Here is a 24,288-nt window from a genome sequence, read left to right on the forward strand (position 1 = left end):
GGGAGTATTTTCTGATTCCACTGTTCTCTAGATTATACCTTTATAATGTCTAATTTGTGTGGGAAACACTTGATGCTGTTCACAGTGCTAGTGAGTATGTTTTCCTGATTCACCATGATATTTACAATGGTGCAGCCAAAAAGAATTACATGGGAGTTTGATATTTGACTTTTAATTGGCTTTACATACCTAGTCACCCTTCCTGGCCCACAATGGGTAAACAAGTTAGGAAGGTTTACTCATGTTCCTTTTTCTGTGCCAGTGTGTAAGAGGGTCAAACCTTTAAAACCTGTAGGCTCTACCCCTATACACCTTAAAGGGGCAACACATTAACTTTTGACAAGCCAGCTTAACCCACTTAACCTTGCCCTACTCTCCTTCAAAAGTATTTTTGTGGTATAATACTACTTCTATTAACTTAATGCATGTGTCAACAACAGTCTTAACACCTGATCATATTTATTTTAGGTTGGGTGTTAATCCTGTCTTCAAAGGGCAATGATAAAATGGAAGATAACCCATGGAAAATACCTTTTGGGTATTGGACAGGTATTCAGCATAGGAAATTTTTAGAAGATGAGGATAAGAAATTCAAAAGTAGAAATCCCAGTATGATGTATTTAGGTACATTGGTCACAAAAGAAAAACTCTGAAACCAACTCCATGGGCACTAGCAGTCGAATCAATTGAAAGTGGTATAGTCTTAGAAAGGAAAAATAGAAAGAAAAAAAAAACCAAATGGATGGTTTTTCTTCCAGTATGTAAACAGCTCTGAGTGATTATTCTCATTCTCACAACCGGAAAAAAACTGAACAACCAGAAGAGGAATATCTCTTCTTAGATCCATGACAGATTGGAGATTACATGTGTTAACTGAAAGAAAAACACATGATGTGAGATCTGTGACTTTGTTTTATTTATGGACTTACTGAGGACTGTAGCCCAGGAGACAGCTTCTCAGGTAGCTTTGAGGAACTGCTCCAAACAGTAAGTTTGAAGTTCCATATACCAGTGATTTAGAGAAGGGGTATGTGCACTCAAGCACACATTTTTGTAATAGAAGGTTACTTTTAGTCATGAGGAAGAGATACCTTCATTGATGATTTCAGCGCTTTTCTAAGTATAGGAAAATGCAAAATTGGGGTTCATAAAGTTTTTACTGACAATGTCTAACTATCTAACGTCCGGTTTTTCCACTTTTCCCAGAGCACAGGGTGCCTCATTTCTGATCTCATCCCTGAATTCATTTCATAGTGTGTTGGAAGTCAGCAACTGTATCAACTAATGGTTTACTTTTTGTAGAACTGGGTGGTGTTTGACATTATTTTTATTTATTTACTTGAAGTTTATTTTACTGAAGTATACTTGATATATAGTATTATGTAAGTTACAGGTGTACAACATAGTGATTCACAATTTTACAGTCATAAAATACTGAATATATTCCCTATGTTGGACAATATATGCTTGTAGCTTATTTATCTTATACATAATAGTTTGTACCTCTTAATTCCCTACCCCTGTCTTGCCTCGCCCCCTTACCCTGTCCCTACAAGGATGCACTAGTTTGCTTTCTGTATCTATGAGTCTTTGTCTTTTTTGTTATATCCTCTTGGTTTTTTTTTTTATTTTTTAGATTCCACATATAAGTGATATCATACAGTATTTGTCTTTCTCTGTGTGACTTATTTCACTTAATACCTTCTAAGTCCATCTATGTTGTTTCAAATCACAAAATACATTCTTTCTTTATGGCTGAGTAGTATTTCATTGCATATATATACCCCATCTTCTTTGTCCATTCTCCTGTTAATGGACACTTAGGTTGCTTCCATATCTTGGCAGTTGTAAATAATGCTGCTGTGAACATTGGGGTGCATGTATGTTTTTGAATTAGTGTTTCCAGTTTTTTCTGGATATACATACCCAGGAGTGGAATTGCTGGGTCATATGGCAGTTTTATTCTTAGTTTTCTGAGAACTCTCCATACTGTTTTTCAGAGTGCCTGCAACACTTTACATTTCCACCAACAGTGTAGGAGGGTTCACTTTCTCCACTTCCTCACCAACACTTGTTATTTGTTTTCTTTTTGGTGATAACCATCCTGACAGATGTGAGGTGACATCTAATTGTGGTTTTAATTTGCATTTCTCTGATGATTAATGACATTGAGCAACTTCTCATGTGCCTGTTGGCCATCTGAATGCCCTCTTTGGAAAAATGTCTATTCAGGTCTTTTGTCTAGTTTTAAATCGATTGTCCAGTCATGTGAACTTTTTACGTGTTTTGGATATTATTAACCCCTTATCAGTCACACGATTTGGAAATATTTTCTCCTATTCAGTAGGTGTTCTTTGTGTTTTGCCCATGGTTTCCTTTGCTGTGTCACACCTTTTAAGTTTAATTTGGTTCAATTTGTTTATTTTTGCTTTTATTTCCTTTGATTTCAAAGACATATCCAAAAAAATATTGCTATGATTTAGGTGCAAGTCTGCCTGTCTTTTCCTCTAGAAGATTTCTGGTTTCTTGTCTTATATTTATTTATTTTTATAATTAATTAATTAATTTTATTCTTGGCTGCTTTTGGGTCTTCATTGCTGCGTGCCAGCTTTCTCTAGTCGCGGTAAGCGGGGGCTACTCTTCGTTGTAATGCGCAGGCTTTTCATTGCGGTGGCTTCTTTTGTGGAGCATGCGCTCTAGGCACACGGGATTCAGTAATTGTGGCATACAGGCTCAGTAGTTGTGGCTGGCGGGATCTAGAGCGCAGGCTCAGTAGTGTAGTTGCTCCATGGCATGTGGGATCTTCCTGGACCAGGGCTTGATCCCGTGTCCCCTGCATTGGTGGGCAGATTCTTAACCACTGTGCAACCAGGGAAGCACTATATTTAGATCTTTAATCCAGTTTGAGTTTATTTTTGTACATGGTGTTAGAGAATGTTCTAATTTCATTGTTTTACATGTAGCTGTCCAGTTTTCCCGGCACCACTTATTGAAGGGAGTTTCTTTTCTCCATTGTATATTCTTGTTCCTTTTTGTAGATTAACTGACCATAATTGGGTGGATTTTTTTCTGACTCTTATTCTCTTCCATTGATCTTTGTGGATGTTTTGGTGCCAATGCTATAATGTTTGATTACGGTACATTTGTAGTTTGGTCTGAAGTCATGAAGCATGATTCCTCCAGCTCTGTTCTTCTTTCTCAAGATTGTTTCAGCTATTCAGAGTTTCCAAACAAATTTTAGAATTATTTGTTTCTGTTCTGTGATAAATGTCATTGATATTTTGAAAGGAATTGCATTGAATCTGTACATTGCCTTGTGTGTTATGGTCATTTCAACAGTATTAATTCTTCCAGTCCATGAACACAGTATATCTTAACATCTGTTTGTGTTGTCTTCAGTTTCTTTCATCAGTGTCTTACAGTTTTCCAAGTACAGGTCTTCTTACCTACAACATAGGTTTATTCCTAGGTATTTTATTCTTTTTCATGGGATGGTAAATTGGATTATTTCCTACATTTCTCTTTCTGATAGTTTGTTTTTACTGTATAGAAATGCAACAGATTTCTGCATATTATTTTCTTATACTGCAACTTTACTGAATTCATTGTTGAGCTCTGGTAGTGTTTAGGTGGCATCTTTAGATTTGGTATGTATAGTATCATGTCATCTGAAAGCAGCAACATTTTTACTTCTTCCTTTTCTGTTTGGATTCTTTTAATTTCTTTTTTGTGTCTGATTGCTGTGGCTACAACTCCCAATGCTATTTTCAATAAATGTGATGAGAGTGGGCATCCTTGTATTTTTCCTGGTCTTAGAAGATATGCTTTCAGCTTTTCACCATTGAGTATATTAGCTGTGAGTTTGTCATGTATGGTCTGTATTATGTTGATGTACGTTCCCTGTGCACACCCATTTTGAAAAGTTTTTTTCATAGACGGATGTTGAATGTTTTCAAAATCTTTTCCTACATCTATTGAAATGATCGTGTGGTTTTTATTCTTCAATCTGTTAATCAGGGGAGCTCTAACCCAGATCTTCTCCACCTCAGTTACAGGAGGAATTGTCAGTTTAATTACACACCCCAGCAATAGAATCTGCATCACAAAAGAATGACCCATTATACGCCACATAGAAAAAGAATGCACATTATATCTCCTACAATAAATCGACCCCTTCAACTACTCACCCAGTGAGAAACTGTCATCACCCTGAACTCTTGTTTTTCTCCAATGGAGTTTCCATTAAAATAACCCTTCCCAACTTCCTTCTTTTTCTCAGTGAAATAATGTTCCTCTGCTTTGTTTGTTGGTCTTGACTATGGCTTCTGTTGTAGCTTGCTTGCAACTCAGGAGCTGCAGTCCTTTTCTATTTCCCCATAAACCTATTTTTACTGGTAAAATAGATGACCATTTTATTTTTAAGGTCAATAACGGGGTGTGCCACCTTATTCAGCAGGTCGTAATCTGCATATCCTTAATTCAGTATTGGAATCTGTCCAACCAGGAGGCCTCTCAGGCAGGTGGGTGGGGCGACCCTCAGACCAGCTTAGAAGTCCTTTCTCCCACCACACATAAGGTAGCACGCTGTGTAAGCTTCCCAGGCTCTGGAGACCCTCACATATATGCACTAGTCATTGGAGTCGTTAGGAGGGACTCTGACCTAGGAAACCTCGAAATGGTGAGTGTGGTGCCCTGGGGTGCCGAGACGCGGAGAGGGGCTGGTCGGAACTGGACATCTTTTGAACTGGCCTCTTCATGGTCACCGTTGGAATCAGTGGATACTTGTGGGTTTGGGGTACCGCTCGGACCTTTGTCCCCTCCGGCTGGGGGAAGGGGGTTGGCCCCCGAAGCCCAGACCCCGGGCGTCCTGTCCCGTTACTTCTCACAGGAATTTCCACCCTGGAGCCTCTCCCCGCAGCTCTGCACCCGTAGCCCCTCTTCTTCCCCACATTGTGCCAGGCGAGTGTAGGTTCAATCCCAGCGCCTAAGCGTGGTTTTGCCGAGTCAGGCTTCCTCTCGCAGGTTGTCACTCAGGACAAGGGGGCGGGGTATTGCGATCTGTCCAACCCGGAGTCCCCTGAGGCAGGTTGGTGGGGCGTTGCTCCGCACCCACGTGAATGTCCTTTTTTTCTCCCAAGGCCTGGCACAGGTCGAACGCTGTGTATGGTTCACTTGCTCTGGAGACTGTCACATATCATCTGTCGCCCTGTGATCTGTGCTGGTCATGGAGTCGTTAGTAGGGACTCAGACCCAGGAAACATTAATGATGAGAATCCAGAATAATCTGACAAGGGCTTCCCTGGTGGCGCAGTGGTTGAGAGTCCGCCTGCTGATGCAGGGGACATGGGTTCGTGCCCCGGTCCGGGAAGATCCCACATGCCGCGGAGCAGCTGAGCCCGTGAGCCATGGCCGCTGAGCCTGCGCGTCCGGAGGCTGTGCTCCGCAACGGGAGAGGCCACAGCAGTGAGGGGCCCGTGTACCACACATACACAAAAAAAATATTGTGACAGAATAATCTGACTGAACTTCAAAATTGGGACAAATGTCACTTTACAGCTCTTTACCATATCATTGTAATAATAATATCACCCTCCCCCTGCACCACAGACTGTCAGAATAGAGGCATGAATTGCATCCTGGGAAATCTCCACCCATTTCCATGAATCAGGAAGACAAAAGATTCCTGCCTCATATAAGCACCTTCACCCATTTCTTTTTTAAGTCTTTATTGAATTTGTTACAGTATTGCTTCTGTTTTATGTTTTGGTTTTTGGCTGTGAGGCATGTGGGATCTCAGCTCCTGGATCAGGGACTGAACCCACATCCCCTACCTTGGAGGTGAAGTCTTAACCACTGGGCTGCCAGGGAAGTCACCACCCACTTCTATAAAAAGCTCGTCCTCACTTGTAATCAGAGAGAAGGTGTCTTTAGAGCATTAGCCCCCCCCTTCTCTTTCTCTGGCCATTGAATAAAAGCCTGTCTTGCTTGCACCAAACTCAGTTTCCTTATTGGCAGCTCAAACCTGAGCGGGAAAGAACTCCCTGACCCAGTGAGGGTTCGGGGGCAGGGGTGTGTTGGTTCAGCTAGGGGCCCAGGAGGGGAGTCTCCAGTCTAATGCAGTAACAAATCTTCTTTAAAATTTTTGGAGAACTTAGTGTAGAAGCCACTTACACAAAAGTAGAGCCTAGATTTATTTTATGGGTGTTTTTTGTTTACCAACTCAACCACTTCATAGTTCTATTCTGATTTTGCTTTTTGTCTCGAGTTAGTCTCAGTTGCTTGTTTCTCCTGCGGAATTTATGCATTTCTTCTAAGTTATCTTATATTTTGGCATACAGTTGTTCATTGAATTCCTTTATAATCCTTTTTATTTCTGTAATGTCCATAGTCATACCCCTCATTCTTTGTGATTCTATGAATGTGAATATACCCTCTTTCTCTCTAGATCTATCTAGCTAAAGATTTGTCAATTTGTAAGAACTTGTAAGAAGACAGGGTAAGGGGTCCCTGGAGAAAGAGAACCAGGCATGACTTTCTTGACAGACAAGAAGTCATTTCTGGCCTAAGCCATTTTGTCATCTAAGCTTGGCCGGAATGCTTGCCCTTGAATAGATCTCAGTAATTAACCAAAATAAGGGAATGTAAGAACAAAAGAAAAGGATCAAGTAACCATAGGTCAGGGATAAAACAGCGTCCTAGTTCCTCAAGGGTACACATAAAAATCTGATACCTGTCTTTGAGTTCTGCAGGACCTAAGGCCCCCAAGTGAAGGATGGAATGATGGTGTTGACCCTCCTGACTTCAGTCAACTAAAGCTTGGACTCTGTGAACCTTTGCTCAAATTCCTGGCTGAATTCTCCTCTTCTCAAGCCCCTTCAGAATATGCATGTACCCATAGCTTAGAAGTTCTCCAGTTTTGCTGTTCTGAGTGACACTGCTTTGGGAAAGATCCCTGTGTTCTCCTTACTTGCTGCAAATAAATCCTTTCCTCTCCACACCTTTGGCTTGGATGTCTTTTGCTGAACACCCACCAAGAGGCAAACCCAGCTTTTGGGTAACAAACTCACTTTTGGTTTCATTGGTTTTCTCTACAGTTTTACTATTCCCTGTTTCACTCATTTCTACTTTAATTTGTATTAATTCCTTTTCTCCTTGTGTTTAAGACCTCATCTTTTCAGTCTCTTGAAGTACATACAGGGTACTGATTTGAGGTCTTCCTTCTCTGCTAGTAGAGCTATTAATGGCTATAATAATTTTTTCAAGGTTCTGTTTTAGATACAAGCCATAAAGTTCGACCCTGTTGGAATGATGTAATGTCCCTCAATATGCCTAATGATATCTTTTGTATTCAAGTCAATTTTGCCTAATATTTGTATAATCTCTCCAGTCTTCATGTTGGTGTTGTTGGCAGATATATCGATATATCTATCACAGGCTTTTATTTTCAATTTGTTGGTGTCTTTGAATCTAAAGTGTGCTTCCTCTACATAGCACATATTTAGATCATGGTTTCTTTGTTTAATCTGAGATGACAATCTCTTCCTCCTGTTTGGGCTATGTAAAACACTCACATTTAGTATTAATACACAGTGGCAATTATACCTGCCATTTTACTTTCTGTATCCTACAATTCTCATGTTGTTTTTAGTTCTTAAGGCCTCCTTTATAAACTTCTTTTACATTAAGTTGAATATTTTCAAGTTTCCACTTTCTTTTTTTTTTTTTTTTTTTTTTTTTTTTTATTGTGGTACGCGGGCCTCTCACTGCTGCGGCCTCTCCCGTTGTGGAGCACAGGCTCCGGACGCGTAGGCTCAACGGCCATGGCTTATGAGCCCAGCCGCTCCTCCGCATGTGGGATCTTCCCGGACGGGGGCATGAACCCGTGTCCCTTGCATCAGCAGGCGGACTCTCAACCACTGCGCCACCAGGAAAGCCCATCCACTTTCATTTTTAAATGACATCTCCAGTATACATTTAAATTTTTTTTAGAGGTTGCTCATTTAACATATATGCATTAATTTAAAAAATGAGATTCAGGGCTTCCCTGGTGGCGCAGTGGTTGGGAGTCCGCCTGCCGATGCAGGGGACGCGGGTTCGTGCCCCGGTCTGGGAAGATCCCACATGCCGCAGAGCGGCTGGGACCGTGAGCCATGGCCGCTGAGCCTGCGCGACCGGAGCCTGTGCTCCGCAGCGGGAGAGGCCGCAACAGTGAGAGGCCCGCATACCACAAAAAAAAAAAAAAAAAAAAAAAAAAAAAATGAGACTCAGATTTATGCTATCATAATTCCAGTGATATATGGAAACATTACTCATATAAAGCTCTATTCCCTTTTGCCATTTTTGTTATTATTGTTATGCAGATTATATCAACTTATGATATAACCCGGAAATATTTTCTCACACTTATGTACAATCAGTGGTCATCTCCTTAGCCTAGTACAGTTACTCCCACCTTTGTGCTTCTTAATGGCAAACATACTACATAGATATTACACTGCTATATATAATGGCCTAGTAACACATTACATACATAGGATTTTACACAGTACTTTTGACATCTGCTAAAAGAGAAAATATGTATTGATTCTGCCTTTTCTGGTTACAGAATTACCTGTACAGGTGTTTTTGTTTCTTTATGTTGATATGAATTATCTTCTGGAGTCCCTTGCTATCAGCCTGAAGAACTCCAGTAATTCCCGTGAGGCAATTGGCTATCAATATATTCTTTCACTTTTTGTTGATCTGAGAGAGTCCTTATTTTGCCATCTTTTTTCAGAAGGTAGTTTTGAATATAGGATTGTTGGTTGACAGCCTTTTTTCCTAGCGCACTTCGAATGTTTCCCTCTGCCTTCTGGCTTCCCTGTTTTCTGCTGAGACATCACCTGGCAATTTTACTGCGGTCTCCTTATTAAGAGTTGGGTCACTTTTCAATTGCTCTTTATTCTCACTGTATGGTTTACCTTCCTGTTTGTTTACATGTCTCATATTTTTGATATAAACTAGATAGTTTAGGAAATATAATGTAGCAACTTTGGGAACTAGACCCATTCCTTCTGGAGATTTTTATTGTTATGTGCTTGTTCAGTGAGTGCCTGCATTATTTTATTACTTTATTTTTTCAATATTTATTTGGTTGTGCTGGTTCTTAGTTGTGGCAGGCGGGCTCCTTAGTTGCAGCTCATGGGATCCTTAGTTGTGGCATGCGAACTCTTAGTTGTGGCATGCACGTGGGATCTAGTTCCCTGACCAGGGATTGGACTCAGGCCCATTGAATTGGAAGTGCAGAGTCCCAACCATTGTGCCGCCAGGGAAATCTCAAGTGCTTGCATTAGTTTAATAAAACCTGTTCCCCCTGTAGTGAGAAGCCAGAGCTGGTGTATTGAATTAAGAATATGTAGATGAGTGACTTCCCTGGTGGCGCAGTGGATAAAGACTCCATGCTCCCAATGCAGGGGGCCCAGGTTCGATCCCTGGTCAGGGAACTATATCCCACATGCATGCCACAACTAAGGAGTCTGTGAGCGCAACTAAGGAGCCCGCCTGCCACAACTAAAACCTGGCACAACCAAGTAAATATATTTTAAAAAAAGAACATGCAGATTATATGATCCTGCAATCCCACTCCTAGGCTAATATCTGGAGAAAACTACAATTCTAAAAGATACATCTGGGGCTTCCCTGGTGGCACAGTGGTTAAGAATCCGCCTGGCAATGCAGGGGACATGGGTTCAAACCCTGGTCTGGGAAGATCCCACATGCTGCGGAGCAACTAAGCCCATGAGCCACAACTACTGAGCCCACGTGCCACAACTACTGAAGCCTGTGCACCTAGAGCCCGTGCTCCGCAACAAGAGAAGCCACTGCGATGAGAAGCCTGTGCATCACCATGAAGAGTAGCCCCCACTCGCCACAACTAGAGAAAGCCTGCACTCAGCAACAAAGACCCAATGCAGCCAAAAATAAATAAATTAAAAAGATACATCTATCCCTATGCTCACAGCAGCACTATTCACAATAGCCAAGAGATGGAATCAGCTTAAATGTCCATCGACAGGTGAATGGATAAAGAAGATGTGGTTAATATATACAATGGACTACTACTTGGCCATAAAAAAGAATGAAATAATGCCATTTGCACAACATGGATGAACCTAGAGATTATCACACTAAGTGAAGTTAAGTCAGGGAGAGAAAGACAAATACCAAATGCTATCACTTACATGTGGAATCTAAAATATGACACAAATGAACTTATCTATGGAACAGAAACAGACTCACACAGAGAATAGACTTATGGTTGCCAAGGGGGAGAGGAAATGGTGGAGGGATGAACTGGGAGTTTGGAATTAGCAGATGCAAAGTATTATACATAGAACAGATAAACAACAAGGTCTTACTTTATAGCACAGGGTACTGTATTCAACATCCTATTATAAACTGTAATAAACTGAAAAAAATATAAATATAAATAAATATATATATGTATATATAACTGAATCACTTTGCTGTACAGCAGAAGTTAATACAACATTGTAAATCAACTGTAGTTCAATAAAATTAATGTCTAAAGAAAAGAGTATAGTCCTTCAGAAGGGTTCACTGGCATAGCAGTCCTATCTTTCTCTCTTGCTAGCTTTTTATTGTCTCACAATTTGCCTAAATTTATAGGCCTTGGTTATATCACAAAAGAGATTATAAAAATATTACCTAGCATACTAAGAAGTGAATCTATGTATTTTATAACCTGTCTCTAATAGTGATAAAAGATAAAATAAAAAATCATATATGACCAACAGCCCCCCTTCTAACATAATTGAATAAAGTTTCTTAGCAATTAAGTTTAGCTCCACGAGAATGTTCTTGCTTTCAAGAAAATGATTTATGATCACCAATGATAAAATAAAGTTAACCGCCTAAAAGCATTCAATACTTCTTGCTACCTTGAACAGCAATCAAATCCTCTAACACAAGTAAAATTCCTATAAGAAGTCCTTTTGAACACCGTTACTGTTACACACCACAGTCTTATAGGATTTGTAATATCTTTTTTATAATTTTTATTGTATAGTTGATTTACAATATTGTGTTAATTTCTGCTGTACAGCAAAGTGATTCAGTTGTATATGTACATATTCTTTTTTTTTTTTAATTTATTTTTGGCTGCGTTGGGTCCTCCTTGCTGCGTGCAGGCTTTCTCTAGTTGCGGCAAGCAGGGCTACTCTTCATTGTGGTGTGCGGGCTTCTCTTGTTGCTGAGCAGGGCTCTAGGCGTGTGGGCTCAGTAGTTGTGGCTCATGGGCTCTAGAGCACAGGCTCAGTAGTTGTGGTGCACAGGCTTAGGTGCTCCACGGGATGTTGGATCTTCCCAGGCCAGGGCTCGAACCCATGTCCCCTGAATTGGCAGGCGGATTCTTAACCACTGCCCCACCAGGGAAGCCTGCCTGTAATAATTCTTAACTGAATTCATTTTGCCCCAGTATTTGACTAGAGGTATGATATTGTGGTCACTGGCAAGACAGCACTGAAAAAAACCCAAGATTAAACTTTTGCAGATGAGTAAGAAATTAGATCCATGACAAAACTGTAACTAAAAATAAGAAAATGGCCTGAGGATAAAGTAGTTGACCTTCTATTCACAGGATAAAAATTCACAGACTCATATTGTATAATGATCAAATGAAGAAAACTGAAAGTTTTTCTGAATATTTATAAAATGGGTACTTCAATATATTCTTTGAGGAAATGAAAAACAACATGTGTTAGCTAACGAAAGCATCAAAGAGTTGGTAAAATATTTGAAACTACAAAAACTTTTACAAAAAAATTCAGTTTTAATTATATAAAATAAAATAAAAAACATATTGAGGGGTTATATTCAGCTACAATTAACAGGAAAAACCCACCATCTTCCTGACGGAAGGTGCTTATTCTCACATGTAAACAATGGGTCAAGGAAGCCACTGTACAACACAGCAGAGAAACAAACTCCCATGTCATTCTTTTTGGTGGCACCATTGTGAATGCTATGGTGAGTCAGGAACACATACTCACTAGCACTATTAACAGCACAAAGTGTTTCCTACACAAATTAGACATTATGAAGATATAATCCAGAGAAGAGTGGAATCAGAGAATATTCCCAACCATAAAACACTGGAATACTTTGACAGTGGACACAAGAGGCCTTACAGAAAAAATTCAAACTCTGATGCATCTCTGATGTGGAAGGTATGAAGACAGCAGGGGAAACTATATATCCATAAAAATGGAAATCAAACATTTGTTGGTGGTGTTAACGATACTCTTGACTATAAGGACAGAGTCTGGAAAATAAGCTGGAAGATGGTGTCATTGAAGCTCCTATGAATCTGCCTCTCTCCCAGCGTGGGGATTCCAGTATCTGAAGAATATCTTCTTTGTACCTGCTTTTAAATCACACACAGGTGAGCTATTGGTGAATGCTGATATGGAACGAAAAAGGGGATGGATTATGGAAAGTCTAGATCTTAATATTACTCACAGGCAAGATATCTCCAACTCTATAGATTTTTTGTATTATCACAAGTCTCATAGTTTATTCACCAAATACCAGTCAGAAGGAAATACAAAGCATAATTTACATGAAACTATACTTTTTGACATCCTTCCCATACATAAAATTTATTCCAAGTGTTTAGTATAATGGAAAATGAAAAAAGGTTCCTATACTCACCACCACCAAAAAGTATCTTTCTCAGTGAAAAGAGTACTATATATAATAGATTATGAATATCCAGGAACTGCCACACAAAGCTACTAGGCATAACCCAACAAATACCAAACTGCCATTTTGCAATGGCTCATTAACTGAGAATGAATAGAACATTATAAAATTTTAAGGCTAACTGCATATTAGAAATGCACTTGTGGACTTCCCTGGCAATCTGTGCTCCCACTGCAGGGGGTGCAGGTTTGATCACTGGTAAGGGGACTAAGATCCCACATGATGCATGGCACAGCCAAAAAAAAAAAAAAAAGGAAAAAAAAGAAATACACTTAAGTTCACCCATGGATCCAACAGGGTTAAAATGGAAAGAAAAATAATCATTATCTGATTAAAGGAAAAATCACTACCTTTAAATCTTACGTACTATTGTTGAAAGACAATGTACACAATTACCTCACATTAATATTCATTTCTAAAATTAGGAGAAATCCACTGTTCAAGGATACACTTGAAGAAAGATCCTTACTAAACACAACATATTTATAAAACTTTAAAAAAAACTCTTTCATATTGAAGGTTTTCTGGAACATTAGGCATGGAGTACTTTCCATTAAGTTATCTCATGTTATTTACATTTATACTTCTTCTTCATGGGAATTCTCATACATGATGTTGGCCAACTGAAGTTGTTACCCAGGCTGTTTACAAATGCAGTTTTATCTAGGGAATCCTTTCATCCTTTTAAACTACTGTGATCAGAGAAGCCTTTCCCATTCTCCACACTTTATATGTTTTCTATGCAGTGTGCAGTCTCATGTGTCTTCAAATGATTGAGAGATAAATGAAGGCCTTCCCACATTCCTGACATTGATAGGTTTTCTATCCAGTGTGAATTCTTTCATGCAGTTGAACATAAGTGGAACGGAAGGTTTTCCCACATATTTTACATTCATAGGGTTTTTCTCCAGTATGGGTTCTTTCATGAACTTTGAAACCTTTTTTTGAACTAAAACATTTACCACATTGTTTACATTGATAAGGTTTCTCTCCAGTGTGACTCCTTTCATGGGTTCGAAGAGAACTGTGGTATCTGTAGGCTTTCTCACAGTGTTTACATTGATATGGTTTCTCTCCTGTGTGAATTCTTTGATGTGTTTGAAGGCTTTCATTACAACTAAAGGCTTTTCCACATTGTTTACATACATAGGGTTTCTCTCCAGTGTGAGTTCTTCTGTGTACTCGTAAGGAACAGTAGTAACTAAAGGCTTTGCCACATTGTTTACATTGATACGGTTTCTCTCCACTGTGAATCCTTTCATGTATTTTAAGAGAACTGGGATTAATGAATACTCTCTCACATTTTTTACATTTATAAGGTCCATCTCTAGTGTGTGTTATCATATGTTTTCGAAAGGTTTTTTGCCATGTGAAGGCTTTCCCACATTCTTTACACTTATAGGGCTTTTCACCAGTGTGGATTCTTTCATGATTTCGAAGAGAACTGGCAGTACTCAGTACTTTAGAACATGTTTTACATACATACAGTGTCTCTCCTGTGTGATTTCTTTTGTGTATTTGGAAAGAACTGAAATAATTAAAGGCTTTACCACACTGCTTACATTCATAGGGTTTCTCTCCTCTGTGAATTCTTTCATGTATTTGAATAGTTTCAGGACTTTTAAAGGCTTTTCCACATTGTTTACATTGATAGGGTTTCTCTCCGTTGTGACTTCTTTCATGCATTCGAAGACAACTGGGATAAATGAATGCTTTCTCACATTTCTTACATTTATAAAATCCATCTCCAGTGTGTGTTACCATGTGTTGTCGAAAGCTTGTTTCCCACGTGAAGGCCTTCCCACATTCCTTACATTCATATGGTTTTTTCCCAGTGTGATTACTTTCATGTATTTGGAAACGTTTTTGAGCACTGAATCTTTTACCACATTGCTTGCATTCATAGGGTTTCTCTCCACTGTGAATTCTTTTATGTGTTCGGAAGGATTTCTGATATGGAAATGCTTTTCCACATTGCTTACATTCATAGGGTTTCTCTCCAGTGTGACTCCTTTCATGCATTCGAAGAGAACCAGGATAAATGAATGCTTTCCCACATTCTTTACATTTATATGGCTTTACACTATATTTTTGATACTCTCGTGTTTTGTGTTCAATGTGACATCTCATGTGTCTATTAAGGGATGAATGATCCATGAAGACTGTTCCACATGCACTGCATTCACATGGTTTTAATCCAGGAGTTTTCTTGTTCAGATTGATAGTTGGAATAAGGTTGAAATTTTCTCCACATAAACTAATGTCTTTACTTTTACAGAATCTCTCTACCACAAAAGTTCTGTAATAAATGAGAATATTATTAATGACTTCTTCATTAATCATTTTACATTTATTATATTTATTATGAATTAGAGGAACTGGTTTTCTATCATGTGTGAACTGTTAGAAATTGAATATACTGAATGTTCTCAATGGGACTTCACACTTTCTATTAAAAAGTGATATTCAAGTATAGGTTTTATTGTTAATGACTGCAAGTGAACTATTTTGCAAACACTAAATATTTATATCCCATTTAAGAAAATATTTTGGGGGAACATTTTCTAAGAATAACTCAACTTGGGGCTTCCCTGGTGGTGCAGTGGTTAAGAATCCACCTCCCAATGCAGGGGACACAGGTTCAAGCGCTGGCCTGGGAAGATCCCACACGCCGTGCAGCAACTAAGCCCAGGTTCCACAACTACTGAAGCCCGTGAGCCTAGAGCCCGTGCTCTGCAACAAGAGAAGTCACCACAGTGAGAAGCCCACGCAGCGCAACCAAGAGCAGCCCCTATTCGCTGCAACTAGAGAAAGCCTGCACATAGCAATGAAGACCCAACATAGCCAAAAATAAATTAAAAAAAAAAAAAAAAACCTCAATTTGAAGGCGAGGTTATTTATTATGTTGCTTCTTTTAAATTTTTCATAATATTACTGCAATTCTCACGAGACAGTGCTTTGTATTTTAAGTGTGACTCACCTTAATTTTCTCCCCTGGTTTTTGTACTGATCTTCAATGTCATGATATTCCCGTTTTGCTCCTGAAATGCAGACCCAGAAAAATGATCCCAAAGTACTATAAATTATAGAAAAATTATTAGATTCTAGGTCCAGGATGAGCTCTGACCATTTCTAGTTTCTTTACCAATGTCTTCCCTTGCCACGTTCCACATCTTGGAACAATATTGACAGGTAAGAAATACTTCTTCTCTAATTGACAAAGTTAGGGAATTTCTTCATTCTTACCGACTGCAGCCAGATTCCTTAAGGTTTCCTGCATCACATCTCTGTAGAGTTTCCTCTGTGAAGGACCCAATAAAGCCCACTCCTCCAGTGTGAAGTCCACAGCCACATCCTCTATGGTCACTGAGTCCTAAAATACCGAAAATATGTGTACACCGAGACGCATGAGATTGACAGAACTAGACATCCACACTTCATTTATAGGAAGTTTACGTATGATTCTGTTATTTACAAAGTTATTCTATGACTTGATCATGAGAAACTTACTCTCCACACTTCCTCAATAATTTAGCAGCATCATGAAGAAATGAAAATTATTTACACATTATCACTTATATCACAATGGCAGAGCCCAGAGAATGCAGGAAAATGACAGAAATACTGTAGAAATAAAACAAATATCATTTTAAGAACATCAATTTCTTGTGAAAAAATTCTTTCATCTTCTTCCTATGATGCTCCATTTACAGCATTTCATAAGGCAGAGAGGATCAAGACTCATGAGGCTTCAATGAATAGAAACACTGTCAAGAACTAGAAGCTTTTTCCTAGTCCCATCATCTAACATCAGAGTCCAGGTGCCTGGAGAAATCGAACTTTTAACAAATCCCAGCTGGCCACATTCTCCCAAAGTCCTCCAGGCCTTTAAAGAAATCAGATGCAGACGCCTGAATATATTCTTCTGGGGAACCATTGCCTTCTACTTGTGTAACAATTATCAAAGACTCTATTTTTCCTTTCTCTCTATATATAATTTGATGCAGCTAGAAAATTTGAAACTTAGAGCTCACTTATGAGGAAGAAGCAATATTATATTAGACCACAAAATCCCTATACTCATGTGCCTCAGGGCTGCTTCCAGCCAAATTTTAGAACACACAGTACAATTACATGCCAGAAAAACTCTTCTCATCACACCCTAACAGTATACCCTGGGCCTTACTGTCCTTAAGGAACAGTTTAAGAGCTACAGTTTGCAAGGGGGTTCACTGAGGTCCATAATAGTGTGATGGTGAATTTTCCCATGATTAGAAAATATGTATAGGTTTCATCAGTGGTTTTCTCCAACACAACATAAAGTCTCCATTCTGCAATTTCAGCTACAAGTGTTGGGCATGCAGCCACACTGGCTACTGCCAGGTGAAAATCTAGTTCTGGGATTTATGAATTTAGAAGCTGTGATTCTTAATCTCACAAGAAGAGAATTTAAAAGCTTGAAATAAACAAGTCCTCCCAGAGACATAAGAGCACTGACTTCAAAGGGCAAACCACTGTCCTAAAACTGGAAAAAAGAAAAGATGTTTTTTAAATATGACCCAAATATTCAGTTCTTAATGCCTACACCCAAAAGAATCTGTTTCACAAGAGTCTAACAAAAAGACCAAAAAGAACTAAAAGATACAACACAATATTTATGAAGCCTGGCATGACCTTCTTTAACACAAAACTTAAGATACACATAATGAAATTAACTAAAGGAAAAGAAAGAAATAGAACATGTAAGTAACAACTAAGAGTTTTCTAAAATTAATGATAGACAATACCTATAGGTTCATGAAGCTCAGTGAACAGAAAACATGAAAACACAGAAATGGAGATCAAAGTATATCATATTCAAACTAGGGAAAAAACAAAGAGAATACACTGTAAGAAGCTAGAGAGAAAAATGTAAAATGCAAAAGTCATAAACTCTTGGAAAATATCACAGAACAAAATCTAGGTCACCTTGGGTTTGGTAACAAATTATCAAATATAATAACAATCACAAGATTTATAAAAGGAAAAAAAAGTATAATTTCACTTCATTAAAATGAAAAATGCCTCTTTCAAGAGAAAGTGTAAAGAGAGTGAAAATCACAGAATAGGAGAAAATCCTTACAAAACACATACATGATAAATGACTGGTATTCAAAATATCTAAAGTATTATTATCAAAGTAAGAAGACAAACCACCAATGAAAAATTGGCCGAATATCTAACAAACAGCTTCCCAAAGAAGACATACAGAAGGGAAACAGGAAATATGAAAATGTACTCAACGTCAAATGTCAATGGGAAATTGCAAATGAAACAATGAGATATCACTACACACTTATTTAATGGCTAAAATGCAAAACACTCAGAACAACAAATATTGGTGAATAGGTGAAGAAAATCCTCATTCATTGCTGGGGGAAATGGAATTTGGTAGCCCTACAGTGGAAGACAGGAGCTTTCTTTCAAAACACTACATACTGAGTAAGATCCAGCAATCACACTCCTTGCTATCTGTCCAAATGACTTCAATTCTTATAGCTCTTAGGTTCACATGAAACCCATACACGAATACCTGTAGGGGCTTTATTCATAACTGGCATAAGTCAGAGGTAAGCAAGATATCTTTCAAGAGTCAAATAATGAGCAGTATAGCCATACGATGAAATACTGTTCACTGATGAAAAGAAATGAGGTAGAGCTATGAAAACACATGGAGGAAGCATAAAAGTATATTGCTAAGTGAAAGAACCCAATCTGACAAAGCTATATACTACATGATTCCAAGTATATGACATTTTGGAAAAGATAAAAGCATGAGACAGGAAAATGAGCTTTGGTTCTGGAGGATTTCGGGATTAGAGGAAGAGATGAATCAATCTCTGAAGCAGAGAGGAAGTTTAGGAAAGTAAAATTACACTATATGTGCAGAAATGATTAATACATGTTATTATACATTTGCAAAATCCATACATTATGCAACACAAAAAGTCAACGCTAATGTCACCTGCCCACTTTTAATGCATCAGTATTGGTTCAGCAATTGTAACAAATGGACCAGTCACACAAGATTTAAAGAATAATGACTACTGTGTGGATGCCGAGGCGTTATTTGGGAACTCTCTGTAATTTCTGATCAGCTTCCTAGTAAACCTAAAATAAGCTGAAGTCTATTTTAAAAAAAGAGCACTGACTCATTACAACTCATCCTGATGACTGCCTGATGTTTGGTTAGGTGTGGCGACAGTTGGTTTTGGTTCTTCATCAAGGCTGTCTCAACTAAGGGATGAAGGGCAGCAGCTCTCCACTGAGCTCCATCATGTTCCAGGGTATACTGTCATCTTTAGTCTATTCACTCCCCAGAGCTGTGCATTCAGTGAATCCCAGGCAGCTACCCAGGGAACCAAGGTGTTGGAGAGGGTGGCTCCAACAGCACCACAGCATCTTTCAAAGGACTGAAGAAAGAAATGTCATCTCTCCAAGGGAGCATAAGCCCAACGGCCAAGGTTTGGCTCCATCATATCACAAGTAGGTGTCAGTGGCCGAGCTGAGCTCCTGGGGTGCTGTTTCCAGTACCAAAGCCATAATAGGCACCTGAGTGGAGTCCTCTGTTTGTAAGAGATCCCAGTATGGGGGGATAATTGCAGCTTTAATGGCATATTAATGTGAGACCTAGGACAGTGCCTTGCATCAGAAGCCTATGGCCAACTTAAGGCCCTCCTCAGAGAGCCTCCCATCAATGCTCGCAGGGCTAGAGGCCTCCTCATGACACTGATTGCCTTATAGAGCTTAAGAAACCCGAGTTCAAGTTGGGTTTGAACAAATCCCTTTGCTGTGCCAAGCTGAGACGGTGAGTGTTGTCGACCGTAACCGAGAGGCTAAGGATCTTTGTTGCAACAGATGCAGGGGCAACAGCCTCAGAGTTACTTAAAAGTTTTGGTGAGCCTTCTGGAATCTCACCACTTACAGGCTGCCTTTCCCTGTCTCTTCTCTTTCACTTTCGCTGAAATAACGGCTCTTTTGAAAGTAGTGACTGTCTTTTGGGCTCACCTCATTCACAGGGTATAATCATCCTCCTACTCCCCCAGTCCTCCCCTCAACACTAATGTCTGGGCAAACCCAGCTTCAGTCACACCTTCACTCTAAACACAGATAGGTTCCACCTCAGACATCAACCCAGGACCACTGGAAGGAGGGCCCCATTCTCATATTCCTGCTCCCAAAGTACAAAAAACTGCCAGAAACTTTCAACTCAGTATCCTCCCTGTATACAGCCCAGGCTTGGTGGGGTCAGCAGTGCAACACAGGGCAGCACAGGGCACAGGAAAATCTCCCCAGCAAACAGCAGCTCACAGAGCAGGAGCCTCCACACTTTCTTATCAGCCTGTCCAAGTAAGAGGCACGAGGGGAAAGGTAGGGGATGAGGCTTAACTTTCAGTAGTGAAACAACAAATATGTGGGTCCCAAATAATCATTACTAGAATAAAAAGTTTAAGAAAAACAGGCATTTGTACTGGATTGTTTTATATAAAAAAACACTAAAAAGATGATGAAGGCTTAATCAAAACTGGTTATCTGATGGGGGCTGGCATTAAGAGCAGAGAAGTGGGGCAACATGTGGGCAGGGAGTCTTAATTTCTTCCCTTAGGAATTTAATTTTAACCATTCTATATAGAAAACCACTGCAAGATTTGATCCTTTAAACAGTAATGGATATAAAAGTGTAAACCACAAAAAAATGAAAACTCCCTTTCTAACTAAAGGCACACAGGATATTATAGGTTTTCTCTCCATTACAGTAAACGTTGGAGATATTTTCAGAAATAAGTGGCATATTACACTGTATTTTAGGTTTGCAATTAAGCCTTAAATGGACTAGGAATTTGATAGATTGACTTAAACTTTGAGGTGTTTTCCTCATATCAATTGAAATAGAATTTGTTTCTTCTTTTCTCCCACATCCATTAAAATAGAAATTCATTTGCTTTAGGAATACTAGAGGACTTTTAATTGTTAAAGTTCTTTAGGGACAGGCACTTACAAACACTGACCTAAAAATGGAAAAGCACCTGAGAACTTAAATGCACCCATTTCACGTCTTGAGGTTCTCTTGTCTAAATGAAACAAAAATCCTACTTGACCTCACAATTTTCTTGCCTTAGATGGTATTTGTTAATCAACATAGATTTTAAAAGCCCAAGTGTTAATGGAAAATAGAATCAAAGGGCTGTAATCTTGAATGGATAAAGGAATCCAAGAAAAGAAACACAAATATTGGAATCAAAACATACAAGCAGACTGTGTCCGTACAATTCGGAAGCCCATATTCAGAAAGTTGAACATCTTTACAGACTTGAGTCTAGATAAGCCCGGTTGAGACAAAACTCCACTGTAAACGGTCAGTCCCTCAATGAGGGCAGGGACACCTGGGCAGCCACAGGAATAAACTCTGGGAGCTCCAAAAACCCTCCCCAGTCCTGTAAGCAGGGAAGCTCTCCCTACCCCAGGCTTCCATTATCACAAGTCAGGAAACTCTAAGCCTGATTCAGGTTAAGGTTCTGATCCAAATGGACTCCCATATTCATAAACCCTTTGTCCATGAGACAGAACAGCTCATCCTCACAGACTTCTCAATGGGCACAAATTACACTCTGAGTGCACCTATTATCATGGAGGGACCACTCAAATATAACATTTAAAATGCTTAGCTAGGGCTTTTCCTGGTGGCGCAGTGGTTGAGAGTCCGCCAGCCGATGCAGGGGACACGGGTTCATGACCCGGTCCGGGAAGATGCCACATGCTGCAGAGCAGCTGGGCCCGTGAGCCATAGCCGCTGAGCCTGCGCGTCCGGAGCCTGTGCTCCGCAACGAGAGAGGCCACAACAGTGAGAGGCCCGAGTATCGCAAAAAAAAAAAAAAAAAATGCCTAGGCTAAAGGAAATCACAAGTACCACCCTGAAAGGGCAACATCCCTACACCCTTGTGAACTTGCACCCCCAGATTTCAGGGCTCTGCAGCTTCTCACAGTATAAGGACTACCATTGGTGGGTGTGAGCAGGTAGGATTGGGCAGGAGGAGGATGTCCAGGAAGATCCACTTCCCTGTGCAGGCTCAAAGGGGGGCTTAGTTTGAAGATACTGACTTCAGGCTCTGCTCCCCACTACAGGCGCTCTCAACCACTACTGATATTTTATGTAAGATACCCAGAAAGGCAAATATATAGAATCAGAAAATAGATTAGTGATTTCCTAGGCCTCGGGATGAGAAGGGAGAGGTACTGCTAATGGACATGAGGTTCATTTTGGGAGTGATGGAAATGTCTTAAAATTAGTGTGGTGACAGTAGAACAAGTCTTTAAATACGGTAAGCACCAGTGATCATTTAAATACAGAAACCCTGTTTGGACAATTCAGCAAAATCACTCAAACCCAGTGTGTATGTGGAAATGAGAGAAGAAAATTCTCAGCCACTTTTATTAATTCACCCAGAAAACCCCAAGTGATCTATTCCTTTCAGGAAAAATATGTCAGTCATTTATTATTTCCAAGGCAAGTTTAATTAGTACGTAAGTAATCACACTTGAATACTTTTTGTCTCCAAGTCTAAATCCTGACATTTCATTTGAAATCAACCAACAGTAAAGGAGACTCCAAAAGAACTCACCTTACTCAGGGAATTAAAAAAGTGAAACAAAAATTCTTAACAACTGGAATGTAATACTGAAAAAAATTTTCCCCCTGAAATTCAACTCTCTTACCTCTTTGGAAATATCTTACATGGTCTTTCAAGCTCTATTAATTAAATACATTTTACACTATTGAAAAGAAAAACTTAAATAAGTGAATAAATCTTTTGAAGGGGACTAACCCAGGGACGGGCAGTGGTCACAGCACAGATCGTCCAGAAAAGTTTCATAAAAAAACCTCGACAAAAGGACTTCCCATAGGATGTCTCTTCCCAGAAAAAAAACGGGGAGGAGAAAGAATTTCATACACCTACTTCCAAGTAGTTATTCTTGGCTTCCCGCTCCTGTAAAATATACACAGACAGCCCCCCTTCCCAATGCAATCCACGACTCTGCGCAAATAGTAAAAACAATTAAAATATTGGGTTTGTATGAAATGGACCATGGAAGATGAACAGTTGACAGACGATGTGAATCGGAGAGGGGAAACTGACGTTGTGAAGACGGGGAATAACATGGAAATGTAATGATTTACTACAAGCCCTACAAAGAGCTACTCTGCTGGGCCGGGGTCTTTGATTTGAGACTTTGCTTCCCAAACATTTGGAAAACTCAGAGGAAAACGGGTGCCCCCTGGGCAGCAAGGTGGGGCTGGGACCCGTCAGGGAACAGATAATCCCAGGACCGAATCCTGGAGAACGAGTCACGATTGTCACCTGAAGACGGCGCCCGAGTTCACCGCACAATCCGGGAGAGAAGAGGGGCTGCGGGCGCAGAGCCGCGCGGAGAGACGCCGGGCCGGAAGTTCCTGCACGAAGTGACAGAACCGGACGCCTGGGGTCCCGGCTGCCGGGCCAATCCCCACGCTGCGAGCCGGAGGAGACAAAGGTAGGAGCGGCGCCGCAAGCCCCGCGTATCCGTAGACTCCGGCGTGGAACGCTAGGAGGCCGTGTCAAAAAGATGGCCGGCTTCGGCCGGTTTCGACCAGTCCCTCCGCGGCGGCCGCAGCCTGGGGCACCACACTCACCATTTCGAGGTTTCCTGAGTCTGAGTCCTTCCTAACGACTCCAAAGACCCGTGCAGATACGTGACATGGAGGGCTCTCCAGGGGTAGTGAACCGCACACAGCCAGCGGCTCTAGGCGCAATTGGAGAAAGAAATGACGTCCACGCCGGTGCAGAGCATCGCCCCACCCACCTGCCTCAGCGGCCTCCCGGTTGGACAGATTTCCAATACCCCGCCCCCTCGTGCCTGAGTGACAACCTGCGGGAGGAAGCCTGACAGCTGAATCACTTAGCGCGGCTGGGATCGAATCTGTCCTCGCCTGGCACTTAAAGTTTGTAACAGAACTTTTCCCTGGCCTGGGATTCCCTGGCATGGCACCGTGCTTCTTGTTAAGAAAGGCAGACACTTAGATGTGAACTCACCGTTTGTAATAAAGAGGCTGGCTCCAGTTTCATCTTTGCGTCTTGACAGCGCTGAGCCTTCCTCCCATCCCTCCCCATCCCCACTCTTTAGGTACTTAAGCTAAAGAATCCCAGAGCACTTGGCTTTGGTAGGAGGTCTGAATCACTCAGTCCTAGCTGGGTGCCAGGACAAATCTCAGTCAAACCACAAGCTGTGAGGTGTGTGCATTAACTTCTCAGCTGTACATTTTACACTAGAAGGAAATTTATTTTAGATTAGTGTTCCCTGTGTGCCTATAAAACTTTGAAATGTCAACAGCTATAATATATATAAGGCAATTGTATTCCCATTTTCACTGATAGAAGAAAAACAGTAAGTTGTACTTAACATTGGAGTGTACCTGGAAACTCTTCCTGCCCCCCACCTGCAGCTGTACTG

General features: G+C 40.3%; 1 protein-coding gene across 1 annotated transcript; it reads right to left on the bottom strand.

Moving 5' to 3' along the window:
* Positions 1-11,814: 11,814 nt before the first annotated feature.
* LOC116752274 (zinc finger protein 564-like) lies at positions 11,815-24,255 on the bottom strand. Its single transcript, XM_032629122.1, has 4 exons — positions 23,471-24,255; positions 16,009-16,135; positions 15,743-15,803; positions 11,815-15,061 (listed from the first exon to the last, which is right to left on the bottom strand). The coding sequence occupies exons 1-4, from the start codon at positions 23,819-23,821 to the stop codon at positions 13,585-13,587; spliced, it is 2,016 nt and encodes a 671-aa protein (XP_032485013.1). The 5' UTR covers positions 23,822-24,255; the 3' UTR covers positions 11,815-13,584.
* Positions 24,256-24,288: the final 33 nt, after the last annotated feature.

The sequence above is a fragment of the Phocoena sinus genome, chromosome 3, assembly GCF_008692025.1.
Source record: "Phocoena sinus isolate mPhoSin1 chromosome 3, mPhoSin1.pri, whole genome shotgun sequence".
In the NCBI taxonomy this organism is placed as follows: Eukaryota; Metazoa; Chordata; class Mammalia; order Artiodactyla; family Phocoenidae; genus Phocoena; species Phocoena sinus.